Genomic DNA, 13,205 nt, shown 5'->3' with positions numbered 1-13,205 from the left:
TTAAATGTGAAAATGAAAGGAGTCGCTTTGATAAAAACACTGCAAGGCCTAGAAAGACCTTTCTTCTGTTGTGTAGATAGGTGGTTTGTTCCTTCCCAAATATCTGTAGTGATGATGTCCTCCTATACAGTATTTAATATGACCATCATCCTCTCATGCTGGCCAACAGGCAAGAATGAAATCGCAAGAACCTAGTCCTAATCGCTACGCCACACACGGGTGTAACCTTTTCCCACGTGCCAGGCACTCAACCCGCCGTGGCAGCCTCAACCTCTCCTTTGTCTCTCCCTCTCATCCCTCAGAAATCCTGGCCAAGGGAGGGGGGCGGGGCGGGAGGGCGTGACGTCGCGCGCGCTGCATGGGTGGGGCGGGGCCCCCGGTTGCTGCTTTGCCATTGGCCGGATTTTACCCCGCCCCTTGGAAAACGCCCGCTTCACTTGTCCAGTCATAAGCTATGGGACGGTCTTGCGCATTTTATATCACGCGGTTAGCGAAAGCCTTACTCCTCCCCCTCCCTCCCGCTTTTTGGCCTTTGCCGGTTGCCGTCGCCGCTCTTTCTCTCTCCTCAGCAGGAGCGCCGCCGTGCGAAAGAAAGAGCCAGGCTGCTCCGGGGAAAAGGAGCGGGGGTGGGGGCGTCCCTGCCGGCTCCCGTCCTCAGCCGCAATGTCGGTCCTGAGCTGGAAGCCGTTCGTCTACGGCGGCCTGGCCTCGCTCGTCGCCGAGTTCGGTGGGTGAGAGGGGAAAGAGGGACCCGGGAGGTGGGGGGGGGGGGCCCCCGGCCTGGACGCACGCTCTCGCTTAACCCCGCCCCTTCCCCGTTACCGGGCAACAGGCCACGCCCTTTCTAGGGCCTAGTGCCTTCGGACTGCTGTCTGGTGCCCGTTAGGAGGCTTTGTCCGGCCCTTGAGGGCTTTTCCTTATCTCCATCCCCTCACTGCTAATGGCGCATCCCGTTTTCAGTTCGGTCCATACCACTCTGCCAGAGAAGAGGGGGTGGGGAAGCCTCGGCGGGGTGAAGGGGTTTTAGGACAGGGGAGATCACCTGCTTCGCATCTCCACCTGCCGGCGAAGCTCGCAGGGTGACCTTGGGCCACTGGCGCGCTGTCAGACCAGCCTACCTCGCAGAGTTGTTGTGAGGCAAAAGTATATCTGTTGATGGAGGGAGAAAACGAGGATCCGAATGTTAACAACGGGTGGTCATTGCAAGGGTGGCTTATTGGAAATGGAAAGAGAAAGGGGAAGATGGGGAACGTGGGCGGTGGGGACGGACAGTATGATGTAGGGGTTAAAAGTTCTGAATTAGAACTCAAGGAATCGAGGTGCCGGTGAAGCTAAGTGGATGACCTTGGGCCTAGCACTGTCACTTGGCCTAGCCTACCTTGCAGGGCTGTAGTGGGGATGACAGAACCACATACATGGGTCTTGTGACCCTCAGAAGGAAGGTGGGATATAGAGAGAAGCCCCTATGTTGCAGGGCCTCATTTTTCATACTAGTTCAGGCGAGAAGTTGGTTTGACTCCTCAGCACAAAAGCTCTTGGGGTGACTTTGTTCACTATACGTTCACTCTACCTGTGTGTTGTGAGGGTGAAAATGGAAAAGCAGGATATTTTATGCCAATCTGCACTCCTCAGAGAAAGAGTGGCAAAAATACACATAAATATATATAACAGTGGATGACTTGGGTCCATGGGTTGTTCCTGACTTCTTAAATATTTTAATTGTAAAAGCAATTAAATGTCCTTGTGGCACCTTAAGGAGTAAGTAGATTTATTTGTGACACATGCTTTTGTCAATTGGAGACCGCTTTAGCTGCATGAAATGTTATCACATCTATGTGTGTATGCATACATCATGCATGTACACATTGCTTTGTATTTCTGTATGATAATTTATAAATTGCCTAGCGTTTTCTAGGTGCTATGCAAAGATTTAAAAGCAAAACACAGATCCCGTATGTACACTTAAAGGCTAGCAGACATGTTTCAAAGGGGAAATGATAGGGAAGGAATAGAGAAAAAGCAAATTCAGGTACTATATTAGTTCTTCATAGTTGCATAACTGTTCCATAAACAAATGAAACAGCCACTGAAAGAGAGTTATCAGAGAGGAGGAGCCAAAAGACAGTCACAGAAGAGCTGATGAGGTGGGCCTTCCTGTCTTCTCCCTTACAAATCAAGTGTATACTGTATCTTACTGACATACATAAATCACATGTGTGCATATAGACAGAGTTTTTAAGGTATCAAACAGCACTTCAGCTCTGGTTCTTGATAGGATGCAATTAAACACTAAATTCATTAATTTATTTACAGTGAATAACAAAACAGATTAATTCCTTATGGCAAAATGTACAGTGGTACCTCGGGTTAAGAACTTAATTCGTTCCGGAGGTCCATTCTTAACCTGAAACTGTTCTTAACCTGAAGACCACTTTAGCTAATAGGGCTTCCCGCTGCCGCCGCGCCGCCGGAGCACAAGTTCTGTTCTCATCCTGAAGCAAAGTTCTTAACCCGAGGTACTATTTCTGGGTTAGCGGAGTCTGTAACATGAAGCGTCTGTAACCTGAAGTGTATGTAACCCGAGGTACCACTGTATTGGTTTCTGCCTTCTTGAGCTGTTCAGATATGACTCAACAGCGTGCTGTAGCTCAGTTGGCAGTTATTGAACCCTGGAGAATTGTACCAATCACTGTAGACAATGCTGAGCTAGATGAACGAATGTTTTGACTATGTATAAGGCAGCTTCCTATGTTGCTTCTAATGCCTTAATAAATTGGTTGGTCTTTAAGGGTGCCACAAGACCCTTAGTTGGTTTTGGTGAAGTGTGGGAAGCAGATGGGAGAAATACTTATCTGTTTGGATGGCTTAGTTCAGTACAGGCGATACTTGCGCTTTGTAGGAAGAAATAAGTCAATGAACTTGATTGCATCCTAGTCAAATATGTAAATTATTACAGAGCGGCTAGTGTTGTCATGGATTTGGGGCAGGGTTGACCAATCAGCATCCTTCTCAGCCCTCACTTTGGTGTCTGAACTGAAGTTTCTCTCTCTTTTTCTTATAGGGACGTTTCCTGTGGATCTCACCAAAACACGGCTTCAAGTCCAAGGCCAAAGCATTGATGCCCGTTTCCGAGAGATCAAGTATCGGGGCATGTTCCATGCCTTGTTTCGTATCTCCAGGGAAGAAGGCATTCTTGCACTCTACTCTGGGTAAAGCGCTGTCCTTTATGTACAGTAACCACACAATGCTTGAGGCATCTTCCCCATCCTTTAAATTGAGGTTTCAGAACCTGTAGATAGCAAGAGTCAAAACTGTATACTGTAATTGGAATGCTAGGGGAACTCAGCCAAAAACCCCCAAGGAGGAGTGATGCTCCTGCTTTGCTGAGTGGAACTTAACTGTCTTCTTCCCCCACCACAGGATCGCTCCAGCCTTGTTAAGACAAGCATCTTATGGCACAATAAAGATTGGTATATACCAGACTTTGAAGCGACTTTTTGTGGATCGATTAGAAGGTTAGTTTGCCAAGAAAACAGTGTGTGCCTTTTTTTCTTAATCTATAGGGCCATGTATATTGATGATGCCATACTATAAATAATTTATCTGGTTTGGGCTTCCTCTTTTATGTCTCTGGCCTCAAATCCCTAAGGTGGACAAAAGGGCTGCACCAATCCACTGCAAGTAGATGATGGAACTGCACCCAAAGGTGTTCTAGAAAGACTCAATATATTTCAAGTTATAAAGTTTACTACTCAGGAGTAGCTTCATTTTTTACTTCTCTTCTTTCAAGAGAGAGTGAGCCACATTTCTCTCCACTTCATTTGCTGTCTTTGACATTTTCTACAGCGTCTTTGGATGCAATTGCTCTTGTCGGTCATAATTCACGTTTTTTAAAAAAGTTCTCACTTAATGTTTGTTTATCAGTGGCTACTGTATGAGATTGGGCCCTTTGGTGTAGGTATACTAAGCTAAACATGCAGGGATGGTTGTATTACATACATACATAATTTCATTTGTATGCCGTCTTTCCACTGTTCAGGCCATGCTCAAGCTGGCTTACAATATGAAAAAATACAAAACTGCAACATTACGAAAGTAGTAATAAACAACAAAAAAAACACCAAACTGAACACTTTCCACATAAATCACAAGATGTAAAATAAAGATACCCCCCCCCAAAAAAAACCCCCACCCCAAGCAACACCCCAGCCTGAGATCTGTTCAGCAGCTTCAGCTTTTGTAGCTGGAGTCAGTTAGGACCTGCGAGTCCCAGACCAGGTGGAAAAAGCTTGCAAGGCAGGGAGCAGGTCTTTCAGGTCTCACAACAATATAAGCATGTGAAAGGGCTCATTCATACATGGACTAATCTGGATACGGGCATGCATGGCTGACATGCACTACTACCACAGCCAATGCACAACTGACATCAGTCTGAAAGGACTTCTGTGCATGCATTTATGCACACACATAGATGCACTACAAATAGCACCTGCTATTCCTGGAGTCTGGCAAAACTGGAGTGATACTTGAGTGTTGGGGGAAGAGATGCTTTTTACTGGAGGTAGGTGAGGTATTGAAGCCAGTCATGCTGTGATTTTCATTCACACAGCTGGCTGTTACTTAGCTTCATCTTGGTCCATTTCCTGGCAGCCTCTCTAGTACTTCCTGCAATTCAGAATCAAGTTCCTGGGCAGCACTGTCCTCTTGCTTTCCTTTTGGAAGCTTGGAGCTTGGTACTGTTGTTGTTGTGGACTCTGATTAAGCTGGTAGCCCTGCCACTCCTGGGCTCCTGATGGAGAAACCATAGCATAGCTTGAGTTCCTCTAGTACTTGCAACTGTAGAATGTAACATAACTTACTAGAATCCAGCAATATGCCTCCTTGTCTCTTGGCTGCCCAACACAGTTGCCTCTGTCTATGCCTGCCACATGTGGTGTGTCATGGTCTCTCTGCTTCTGGGTACTATATCCTAAATATTTGTTTCCCTTCAGGCCCCACGCAGCTGTTGACCCGGTCTCCTTTGGAGAGCGCTGCGGTCAGTACCACTGCCCTTCCCAGCATTAACTCTGCTCTAACTCTTGGCTTTTACTTTCTGAACTAATGATCTAATCTCCTTGGCTGGGGTTTTTTTTTTGGTCTTGGGGATGGCTCTTCTAGGTTTTGGTAGAATCCTCCCCACCCCCACCATCAAAATTCTTTGAACATTGCCCCTATGGGATTGGATGACATTTCTTTAGACAGATAACTGTCCCAAAGAGCAAGTTAACTGGTAGTGTGCTCCTGTGCTCTCATAGGTCAAGCTGCAGAAGTACTTTCATTAAAAAACAGAAGTGTCACAAGGCTGTTCTTGGTGCCATAGGCCCAAAAGAAAAAAAGCTGGAACACTTGGTCTTTGTGTAGCATTACATCTTTGTTGTCTTTGTTTTTCTTCCTAAAATACTCTCTTGCTCTCCCTCCTTTGGGGTCCATTCTGGGGTTATAACTTCCTCTCCAAACTCCTTCCTGTTTGCAGATGAAACATTACTACTAAATGTTATATGTGGAGTTGTGTCAGGGGTGATCTCCTCTGCGCTGGCAAATCCAACAGATGTACTGAAGGTAAGAGGGACCTGCCTTTGTGTATATACTTGCTGCTTCCATATTTTATCTCCTTTGGTCCTTAGCCTGTGGAGATGCTGCTATTTTGCTTCTACAATCCATAGCACTGCCATAGCTGCTACTCCATGTTTGCCATACTTTTTGACCATACACGCAGCAACAAAGGGAAGAGACCGAATACAGTTTCACATTAGTGTAACACTTTTAAGTTAGACACGTGAAGACTAGTAGTCCTCAGCCTCTTCTGATGAGCCTTTAACTACAGCCTGTTATCATGTTCTAAAAATATTAATGAACTTTTGTATTTGTTTAAAATGACGATGGATCCATTCATATTTGGTTTTAATTTGTTTGGGGATTTTTCAATATGTTTTATCATTTTTATTTGTATACCGCTTGGAGTATTCCTGATCAAGCAGTTTACAGCCATACCTCGGGTTACGGACGCTTTGGGTTGTGCGATTTTGGGTTGTACACCACACCAAACCCAGAAGAACCAGAACAGGTTACTTCCAGGCACATTCACATGCACAGAAGTGCCGAATCGCAACCAACGCAGTGCTGCAGGTTGCAAACGTGCTTCCCGCACGGCTCACGTTCACAACCCAAGCATCCACTTTGTATACTTTAAATACAGTAAGCCCACAATTTACACGGTGGCTACATTCCAGGGATCACCCCTAAAGCCAAAATCACTTATAGTCAAAAGTCATTTGGTTCAGTGGATGGCCAGGATTGCCAAAGTTAATTTCCCCAGAACACCCCCCTTTTCACCCCTTTTTAATTCTTAAAATATTACTTTGCACATAAAGCTGAATGAGGACAAATTAAATGTGCATAAGTTGCAGGTTTATTGTAAGACTCATTTGAACCCCCTGCAAGCTATATTTGGCTGTCTTCCTGCTTCTTTCTCTCTTGGGTGACCAGAAGCAAAGGAGGACAGCAGTGGTACTTGTGCAGAAGAGGTAATTTAAGCAGGTGCTGCTGATATTTGAGGCATGAGAAAACCCACAGAATGGTTTAACAGTAGAGGAGGATTGCCTTCCTTGCATCTGGTCACATTTTCTCTCTCAAACCTCTTTTCCAACCTTAAGCACACATACACAAAAAGTTTGTGGTGATAATACCATATTAGTTTACAGCATGACCCACCCATAGGCCCTGGCTCACTAGTTCAAGACCAGCCATATACAACAAATGGTTTTGATACCATGCTAGACAGCTGCTTCATGCTTAGATTCTTGCGTTTACAAGCAGTTTACTTTGGATAGCAGCTCATTCATTACTTTATCAGGAATGTTGATTCATTTCTCTAACTAGGAAGTCTCTTGCTCATCCATCTCTTTTAGATCCGAATGCAGGCTCAGGGCAGTCTGTTCCAAGGAGGAATGATTGGAAGCTTCATAGACATCTACCAGCAGGAAGGCACACGGGGGCTATGGAGAGTAAGTGCTTCTTTTGTACATATTCTTTCCTTTCCTTTCCTTTCCTTTCCTTTCCTTTCCTTTCCTTTCCTTTCCTTTCCTTTCCTTTCCTTTCCTTCCTTTCTTCCTTTCTTTCTTTCTTTCTTTCTTTCTTTCCTTCCTTCCTTCCTTCCTTCCTTCCCCTAGCACCCCATCCATCTATCATTTGCTTTTAAAAAAATTCTTCAGAGAACAAACTTTTTTGTAGTAAGACTTATCAAGTCTTATCAAGCCTTATTTTGTAGCGAGACTTATCAAGGATAATATGAATTTCTCCATTTTGGTTTCCTAACTTATGTAAAATCCACATTGTTTTGGTATAGTGAGTGTGCTGCAGATTGAATTGGCTAATATTCCTAGTTTGCCTTAGTACCAGCATGTATTCCTTGAGTACAGTACTCAAATTACTGGGGTGTGTGTTCAGAGGTGAATGTCCCCTTTGATGTCCCCATTGTCCACTATTTAGAGAGATTATTGAGGGAAGCCTGATTTTGCTACAGTTAAAGAGGGGTCAGGGGGTAAGTTGCTCCCCAACTTTTCTGCCATAGTTTGAGAAGTGACCAGGGTTCTTCTTGTGGTTGTCTTAAGGCATGGGTTGGGAAACTAAGGCCCGGGGGCCGAATCCGGCCCGCAGATGGTCTGGGAATCGCCGTGGGGATTCTGATCGTTTAGGCTGTGCCATTCTCCCCACCCACCCACCCACACTGTGGCAGCGGCACCTCTTCCCTCCCTCCTCCTGGCTTCTCCTTGCCCTGCCTAGAGAAGGAAGGGGGCTGGGCTTTGTTGAACCACAGTTGGCTGAGTGCCATTTTAAGCAGGCCCCCCCCCTCCCGAGCCAGCCCTTCCACGCCGCTCATTGTCCCTCCGCCGCCAGCCCCTGCCGCTTGCAAGGCACAGATAAGCAGCCACCAGGGCTCGTCCAGTGCTGTGGAGAAGGGAGGGGAAAGTCGGTGAGGGGAGATTCCCCCCCCCCCAAATATAGTCCAGCCCCCCACAAGGTCTGAGGGATGGTGGACCAGACCCCTGCGAAAAAAGTTTGCTGACCCCTGTCTTAAGGCTATCTTTGTTCTGGATGCCACCTTAGCGTGAGAGAACATGGAATGTGATAACATGTTTTTGTGCTGGATAAATGCTTTCTGCTCCATAACAAATAGTATTTATATCCCCATACATCCAAGTTCTCAAGGTGGTCCACATCAAGGTTAAGAATAAATTAAAAATACATACAACAAAGCAATGCAACAACAAAACCACCCAGATTATTATAAGATTATTATTATAAATTGTATGCATGTCTAGCAAAGTGCTGGAATGAAAGGATAATGAACTTGACCTATTCCTTACTTTTGCCTTCCCCTTCTTTAGCTATTGAACCTGCTTGGGGGGAAATTCTCTGCAGAATCTTAATTTGTCCAGTTCATGAGGTGGATTCAATAGGCTTGCTTGTCTTTTCTGAGTGGGGGGGATCATGGTTGCAAACCCCTTGGGTTTGTAGAGTTAAACCAGTTTAATATAATATAGCCACAAAGTGGGATCCAATACTGCATTCTTCCCTAATTCAGTTCCCCAGCTCTGACCTAAGCAAGCAAATACCAAGATGCAGCTTCTTGGAAGGAGGAGGACTAAAAGGAAAGAACATTAAGTAATATAAATAAATCAGTGTGCTGTATTCTAGTCAAATTTTGTTTTCTATTGCAGAGTTAAGGATAGTACAGGAAGCTGTCTTTTCTAAGGATAGCAAATGTTATTATGCCCAGGATACTTTGGCAGGCCTTAATAGCCAATGAGCCTTCTTTTTCCAAAAGATTATGCAGGCTGCAAACGTCAAGGTATTTGGGAGTGGAGATGCATGGGAGTTACTAGAGTGAGGGTCTCTGGTGGCAGCACTATTAACTTTCAGTCTTTTTATTTGGCAGGGTGTTGTCCCGACTGCTCAGAGAGCTGCCATAGTGGTGGGAGTCGAATTGCCAGTCTATGACATCACCAAGAAGCACTTGATCCTTTCAGGACTTGTTGGGGACACAATCCTTGCCCACTTCATGTAATTATTGACCAGTTTTGCATGTATAAAATGAATGTAAACATAGTGCTGTGGTGGGCAGATCACCTCTACCCACCGTCAGATCAATTTTCTGATGAGCAGAGGTGATGATAACTCCTTCTCCAAGGCTGGTCTGCATGAATCAGCTGGGGATGTGAGCTCTGGTGTGAGAGGATGAGCGGGGAGCAGTATTGTGTGGGTACGTCGTATTTTTGGTCACACCTGTTGATGGCATGCAGCTCCTGGAAGATTTGTCAAAGGTGAATGTGGCCCATGGACTTTACACTTCTGTAATGAAGTTTCTCATTTCCACTGCCTGAGGAGTAGGTGTTTTTTTTAATGTTTGTGTCATGGAAGTACCAATCTAACATAAGCACAAACAAATTAAGAACAGTTACTAAATCATCTGTAGGCACCTAACACTCAATTCTGGCAGGCACCTCCTCTTTCCCCTTTCTTATTCTCAGCACTGAGACTTGCCACTTTTCAGAAGAGGAAGGGGAAGTTAAAAGAGAAAATGCCCCTTCGCTCACTTCATGCTGGAAATGAGAGGCAAGCCCTGTTGAGTCCTCAGGCGCATACAGAGATCTGTGGAACAGAAAGGGTCTCATCTTTAATTTCTTTCCAGATTCTGGTCAGGAGCAGTCAGGACAGATCTGCACTGCTTCGAACTTTTACCAAAGCCAGTGCCAACTAATCCTGGCCCTACTTTGAGTTGCCTGTGTTTACCGGAAGATTTAGGGGAGAGGGGCTGGTGGTAACCAGAAAAAATGGTTCCTGTGCACATCACCTCCATTATGTCAGTCTTGTTTCTAGAACCAGTACATTAAGAATGGGAGGAGTCCGCAACCCCGAATTGTTTCCCCTGGAGTGCAAAAAGTAACCTCATGTATTCTTCTCTGTTTAGTTCCAGTTTTACATGTGGGCTGGCTGGTGCCGTTGCTTCAAATCCAGTGGATGTGGTGCGGACACGTATGATGAATCAAAGGGCCATTGTGGGGACCGTTGACCTCTACAGGGGTACACTGGATGGTCTGGTAAAGGTAAGGTTTGTAACGAAGTCACTTTTGGGTCTTGAAATGTCAGGGACAAAATGGAAGATGGGTTAAAATCCTAAAAGTCCTTTGAAGTTGCTTATACAACATTAAAATAATTCATTGATCTCTATATGGCACGTGAGGTTTCTCCAAAAGCTAATTAAGATCCTAGTGTTATGCCATTCATTCACAGTTTGTAGAAGCAAACAGTATAAAGCAGCCTCTTTCAATTAGCCCCTTTCTTCTTTACTACTTTTAAAAAATTAAATAAATAAATACAAACTGATCAGTGATTTGGTGTGTATATAGGGATTGCACTTTTTCCAAGACAAGGATAAATGACAAATCTACTGGGAACTTCTTGTGCCTTCTAAATGAAGGAAACTTGCACACAAACACATGTCTGTGTATTCCTGGTCATTCTTGTGCCTGCCTCCAAAGCTAGCCATTGGGACTTTGCCTGCAGTTAAAACACTAGAAAGAGCAAAGGCATGTAATGAGCAGCTGGAGGAGATAGCGGGTACCTGTGGCCCTCCAGATGTTGCTGGGCTACAAAGTCCCATTATCCCTGACCCATTGGACATTCTGCCTGGGAATGATGAGAGCTGGACTTCAACAACACTTGGAGAGCTACAGGTTCCCCTCCTCTGAACTAGAGGTTTTCTAGAGACTGAATATCACCCTGTAACAGAAAGTGAATTGCTTTCTGTTCTGCCATATAGCTGCAGGCCTTTGAGAGAACTGGTAGGTTGATCACAGTGGGTCCTGAAAATTTTCTGTCTCCTTCCCAGACATGGAAAAGTGAGGGCTTCTTCGCGCTTTACAAAGGATTCTGGCCAAATTGGTTGCGGCTTGGCCCCTGGAACATCATTGTATCCTTTAATGTGTGTGACCTTGGTGGGAAAGGAAAGTCAGAGAGAGTTCTCAAAGCAATTATCCCATAGTATATTCTTTCTGGATATTAGATATTAGATCATAGCTAGACAGATCTTACAACAATCCAGCAATGATGTATTCTCATTTCACTTTCAACTGCAACTAAATTAAACTGTTGTTTAAAGGTGAATGCCCAGTGTGCTGATGCAGGCTGCTAAAATTGCAAGGGCTTCACTTTGCTCCTTGTTTGTTGCTGCTAGGGACCAAGCCATGGTCTGGTTTAGTTTTGGTTCTGAACCTGGGCTTGTGGGTTTACTGCTCTCTAGCCAATAACAGACTTTGGTTACAGTTTGTAGTATACTTGTGGAGAGAATTAAACCACTAACCTACATTAAGATGTAATCCTAAGTCACATTACAGCTTAGTTTCCAGCAGGAACAAGGGAAGAGACAAGCTCCTGTGATTTCATCACTGTGTGCTTGCTTTTAAACTGTACTTTAGTTTAAAGTGGTATGCGAACCAGGCCACTATACATTATGGGAATTGTGAGACTCTTGGAGCTGAAAGGACCTTGTTTTTCATTTTAAAACAAACAAACTGGTCCTCTGTGTAGTCTTTGTGTGCTGTGCATTTTTAGCCAAATCAATATTTTCTCAGGGGTGGGGAGCTGGGGCCCTTTTCAGTTTTTATTTTATTTATCTAGGGTGTACTAAACAGTGGTGATACAATTACACTGAGTGGGCAAGGTAAAGGCTGCAGAACAGTGGTCAAAGGGGCCATAGGTACCACATAGCACAGCTTAGTAGTGGCAGAGCTCATACTTGCATGCAGAGGATTCCAGTTCAGTCCGGGCAGCTCCCATTTAAAAAAAGACCTCTAGTAGTCAGATACGGGAAAGATCTCTGCTTTCAGAATAGTGGTATTTCTTGGTATAAGGGAGCTTCATATGTTAACTATATGTATAGCCCAGATTTCTCACTAGCCTGAAATTGGGGGGGGGGGGGATGATGAAGCAGTACTCTAGCTGTCTATCATGACCAACACAGGTGGAAAACAGGCTTTGTAGTTCTCAAGTTGCAGAAACAATGAGGGAAGTCCTAGGAATATTTGTTAGCTGGGTGATTATTTTTCTTTCTCCTGCTTTTTGACCAAATAGTAACAGTCTCTAGGCTTCTGCAGTTCTGACTGTGGAGCTGTCTCATTACTTGGGTGAGAAAGTGGCTTCTCTGATATTTCACGAGTGAATAGTTGCAGATGGTTATCCAAAGCAGGTGTTGGTTGAGAGTCTTCTTGTCCCAGCAGCTCCAGGTCGAAAGCACTTATGACTGGATTGCCCTTCTGTTTCATGGTTTGAAATAGAAACCTATAAAGTGGATGCTTAGCTGCGATGAGACTTGGGACAGGGAACAGGGTATGGAATGAAAAGCCAATTCCTTGAGGGCATTTCTTTAACTTGTTGACAGTTTTTTATCACCTACGAGCAGCTGAAGAGGCTCCCTTTCTAGGGGCCAGATCGGATTGGTGATTCAGCTGCCCTTCTTGCTCACCTGTTCCTGCATCTTCATGTCTTTTTGCCTATGCGGACTGAGGCCTACCATCCCCACTCCTGAATGCTCAGGCCTCGGGAGCATAGCTTGGATGAGAAGGGGGATGTTGGGGCCAGTGATATTCAGTGCTTTCCCATAAAGGGAAAGTTGGAGAGCAAGGGGGAGAGAGAGCATAGGGCTGAGTCTGTATCTTCTGTGAAGAGCTGTGTGAGTTTGAGGTCTTTCAGAGTGCAGCTTATTGCAATGTGGATTTTGCAGTAAGCTGTGCCTTCCCCTTAACTTGTGCAAGGGGGAAATTCAAAGGAGCTGCTGCATTCCCTTCCATTGTCATGTTACCTTAATAAACTATTTATTGGAGCTATGTATGTGTTTTGTGTTTTTCAGTATTGTAAGTTTGGTGCTGGAGGAGGCAGCCTGTGAACGAGAACAGCTGCTCTCTCAGTAGACAAAAAACTAAAAAGTTGTACATCCAACTGCCCTGTTCACCTGCCCCCAAGGTAGGATTGTCACAGAATGTCTGAATTCACCAACTCCTAATGCTGCACTGCTGTGATGACACAGAATGTTGGTGAACATTCTAACTATTGTGAAGAAAGGATCAGTTTTTGATTATATAAATTGCTTAATGTTCAAATTTAATGCT

General features: G+C 44.8%; 1 protein-coding gene across 2 annotated transcripts; it reads left to right on the top strand.

Annotated features, from left to right (window-relative positions):
- The first annotated feature begins 493 nt into the window (after positions 1-493).
- SLC25A14 (solute carrier family 25 member 14) lies at positions 494-12,923 on the top strand. Of its 2 annotated transcripts, none has more exons than XM_081848515.1 (9): positions 494-727; positions 3,062-3,209; positions 3,421-3,515; positions 5,513-5,598; positions 6,948-7,043; positions 8,978-9,102; positions 10,010-10,145; positions 10,931-11,011; positions 12,479-12,923. In XM_081848515.1, exons 1-9 carry the CDS (start codon positions 664-666, stop codon positions 12,518-12,520), a joined length of 873 nt encoding a protein of 290 aa, XP_081704641.1. In that variant the 5' UTR covers positions 494-663; the 3' UTR covers positions 12,521-12,923. The 2 variants fall into 2 exon arrangements, with proteins under 2 accessions (XP_081704641.1, XP_081704642.1); XM_081848516.1 differs by lacking the exon at positions 494-727 and adding an exon at positions 1,296-2,144.
- Positions 12,924-13,205: the final 282 nt, after the last annotated feature.

The sequence above is a fragment of the Podarcis erhardii genome (assembly GCF_964252035.2).
Source record: "Podarcis erhardii genome assembly, chromosome: Z".
NCBI lineage: Eukaryota > Metazoa > Chordata > Lepidosauria > Squamata > Lacertidae > Podarcis > Podarcis erhardii.
The sequence above is the reverse complement of the archived record's forward strand: the minus strand, read 5'-3'. Positions and strand labels throughout refer to the sequence as shown.

Excerpts from the sequence above, each read along its gene's own strand:
- SLC25A14 (XM_081848515.1), top strand. The coding sequence starts at position 664 with ATGTCGGTCCTGAGCTGGAAGCCGTTCGTCTACGGCGGCCTGGCCTCG. Across the intron at positions 3,210-3,420 it reads ATTCTTGCACTCTACTCTGG|GATCGCTCCAGCCTTGTTAA; the intron begins GTAAAGCGCTGT and ends CCCCCACCACAG. Across the intron at positions 7,044-8,977 it reads GCACACGGGGGCTATGGAGA|GGTGTTGTCCCGACTGCTCA; the intron begins GTAAGTGCTTCT and ends TTTATTTGGCAG.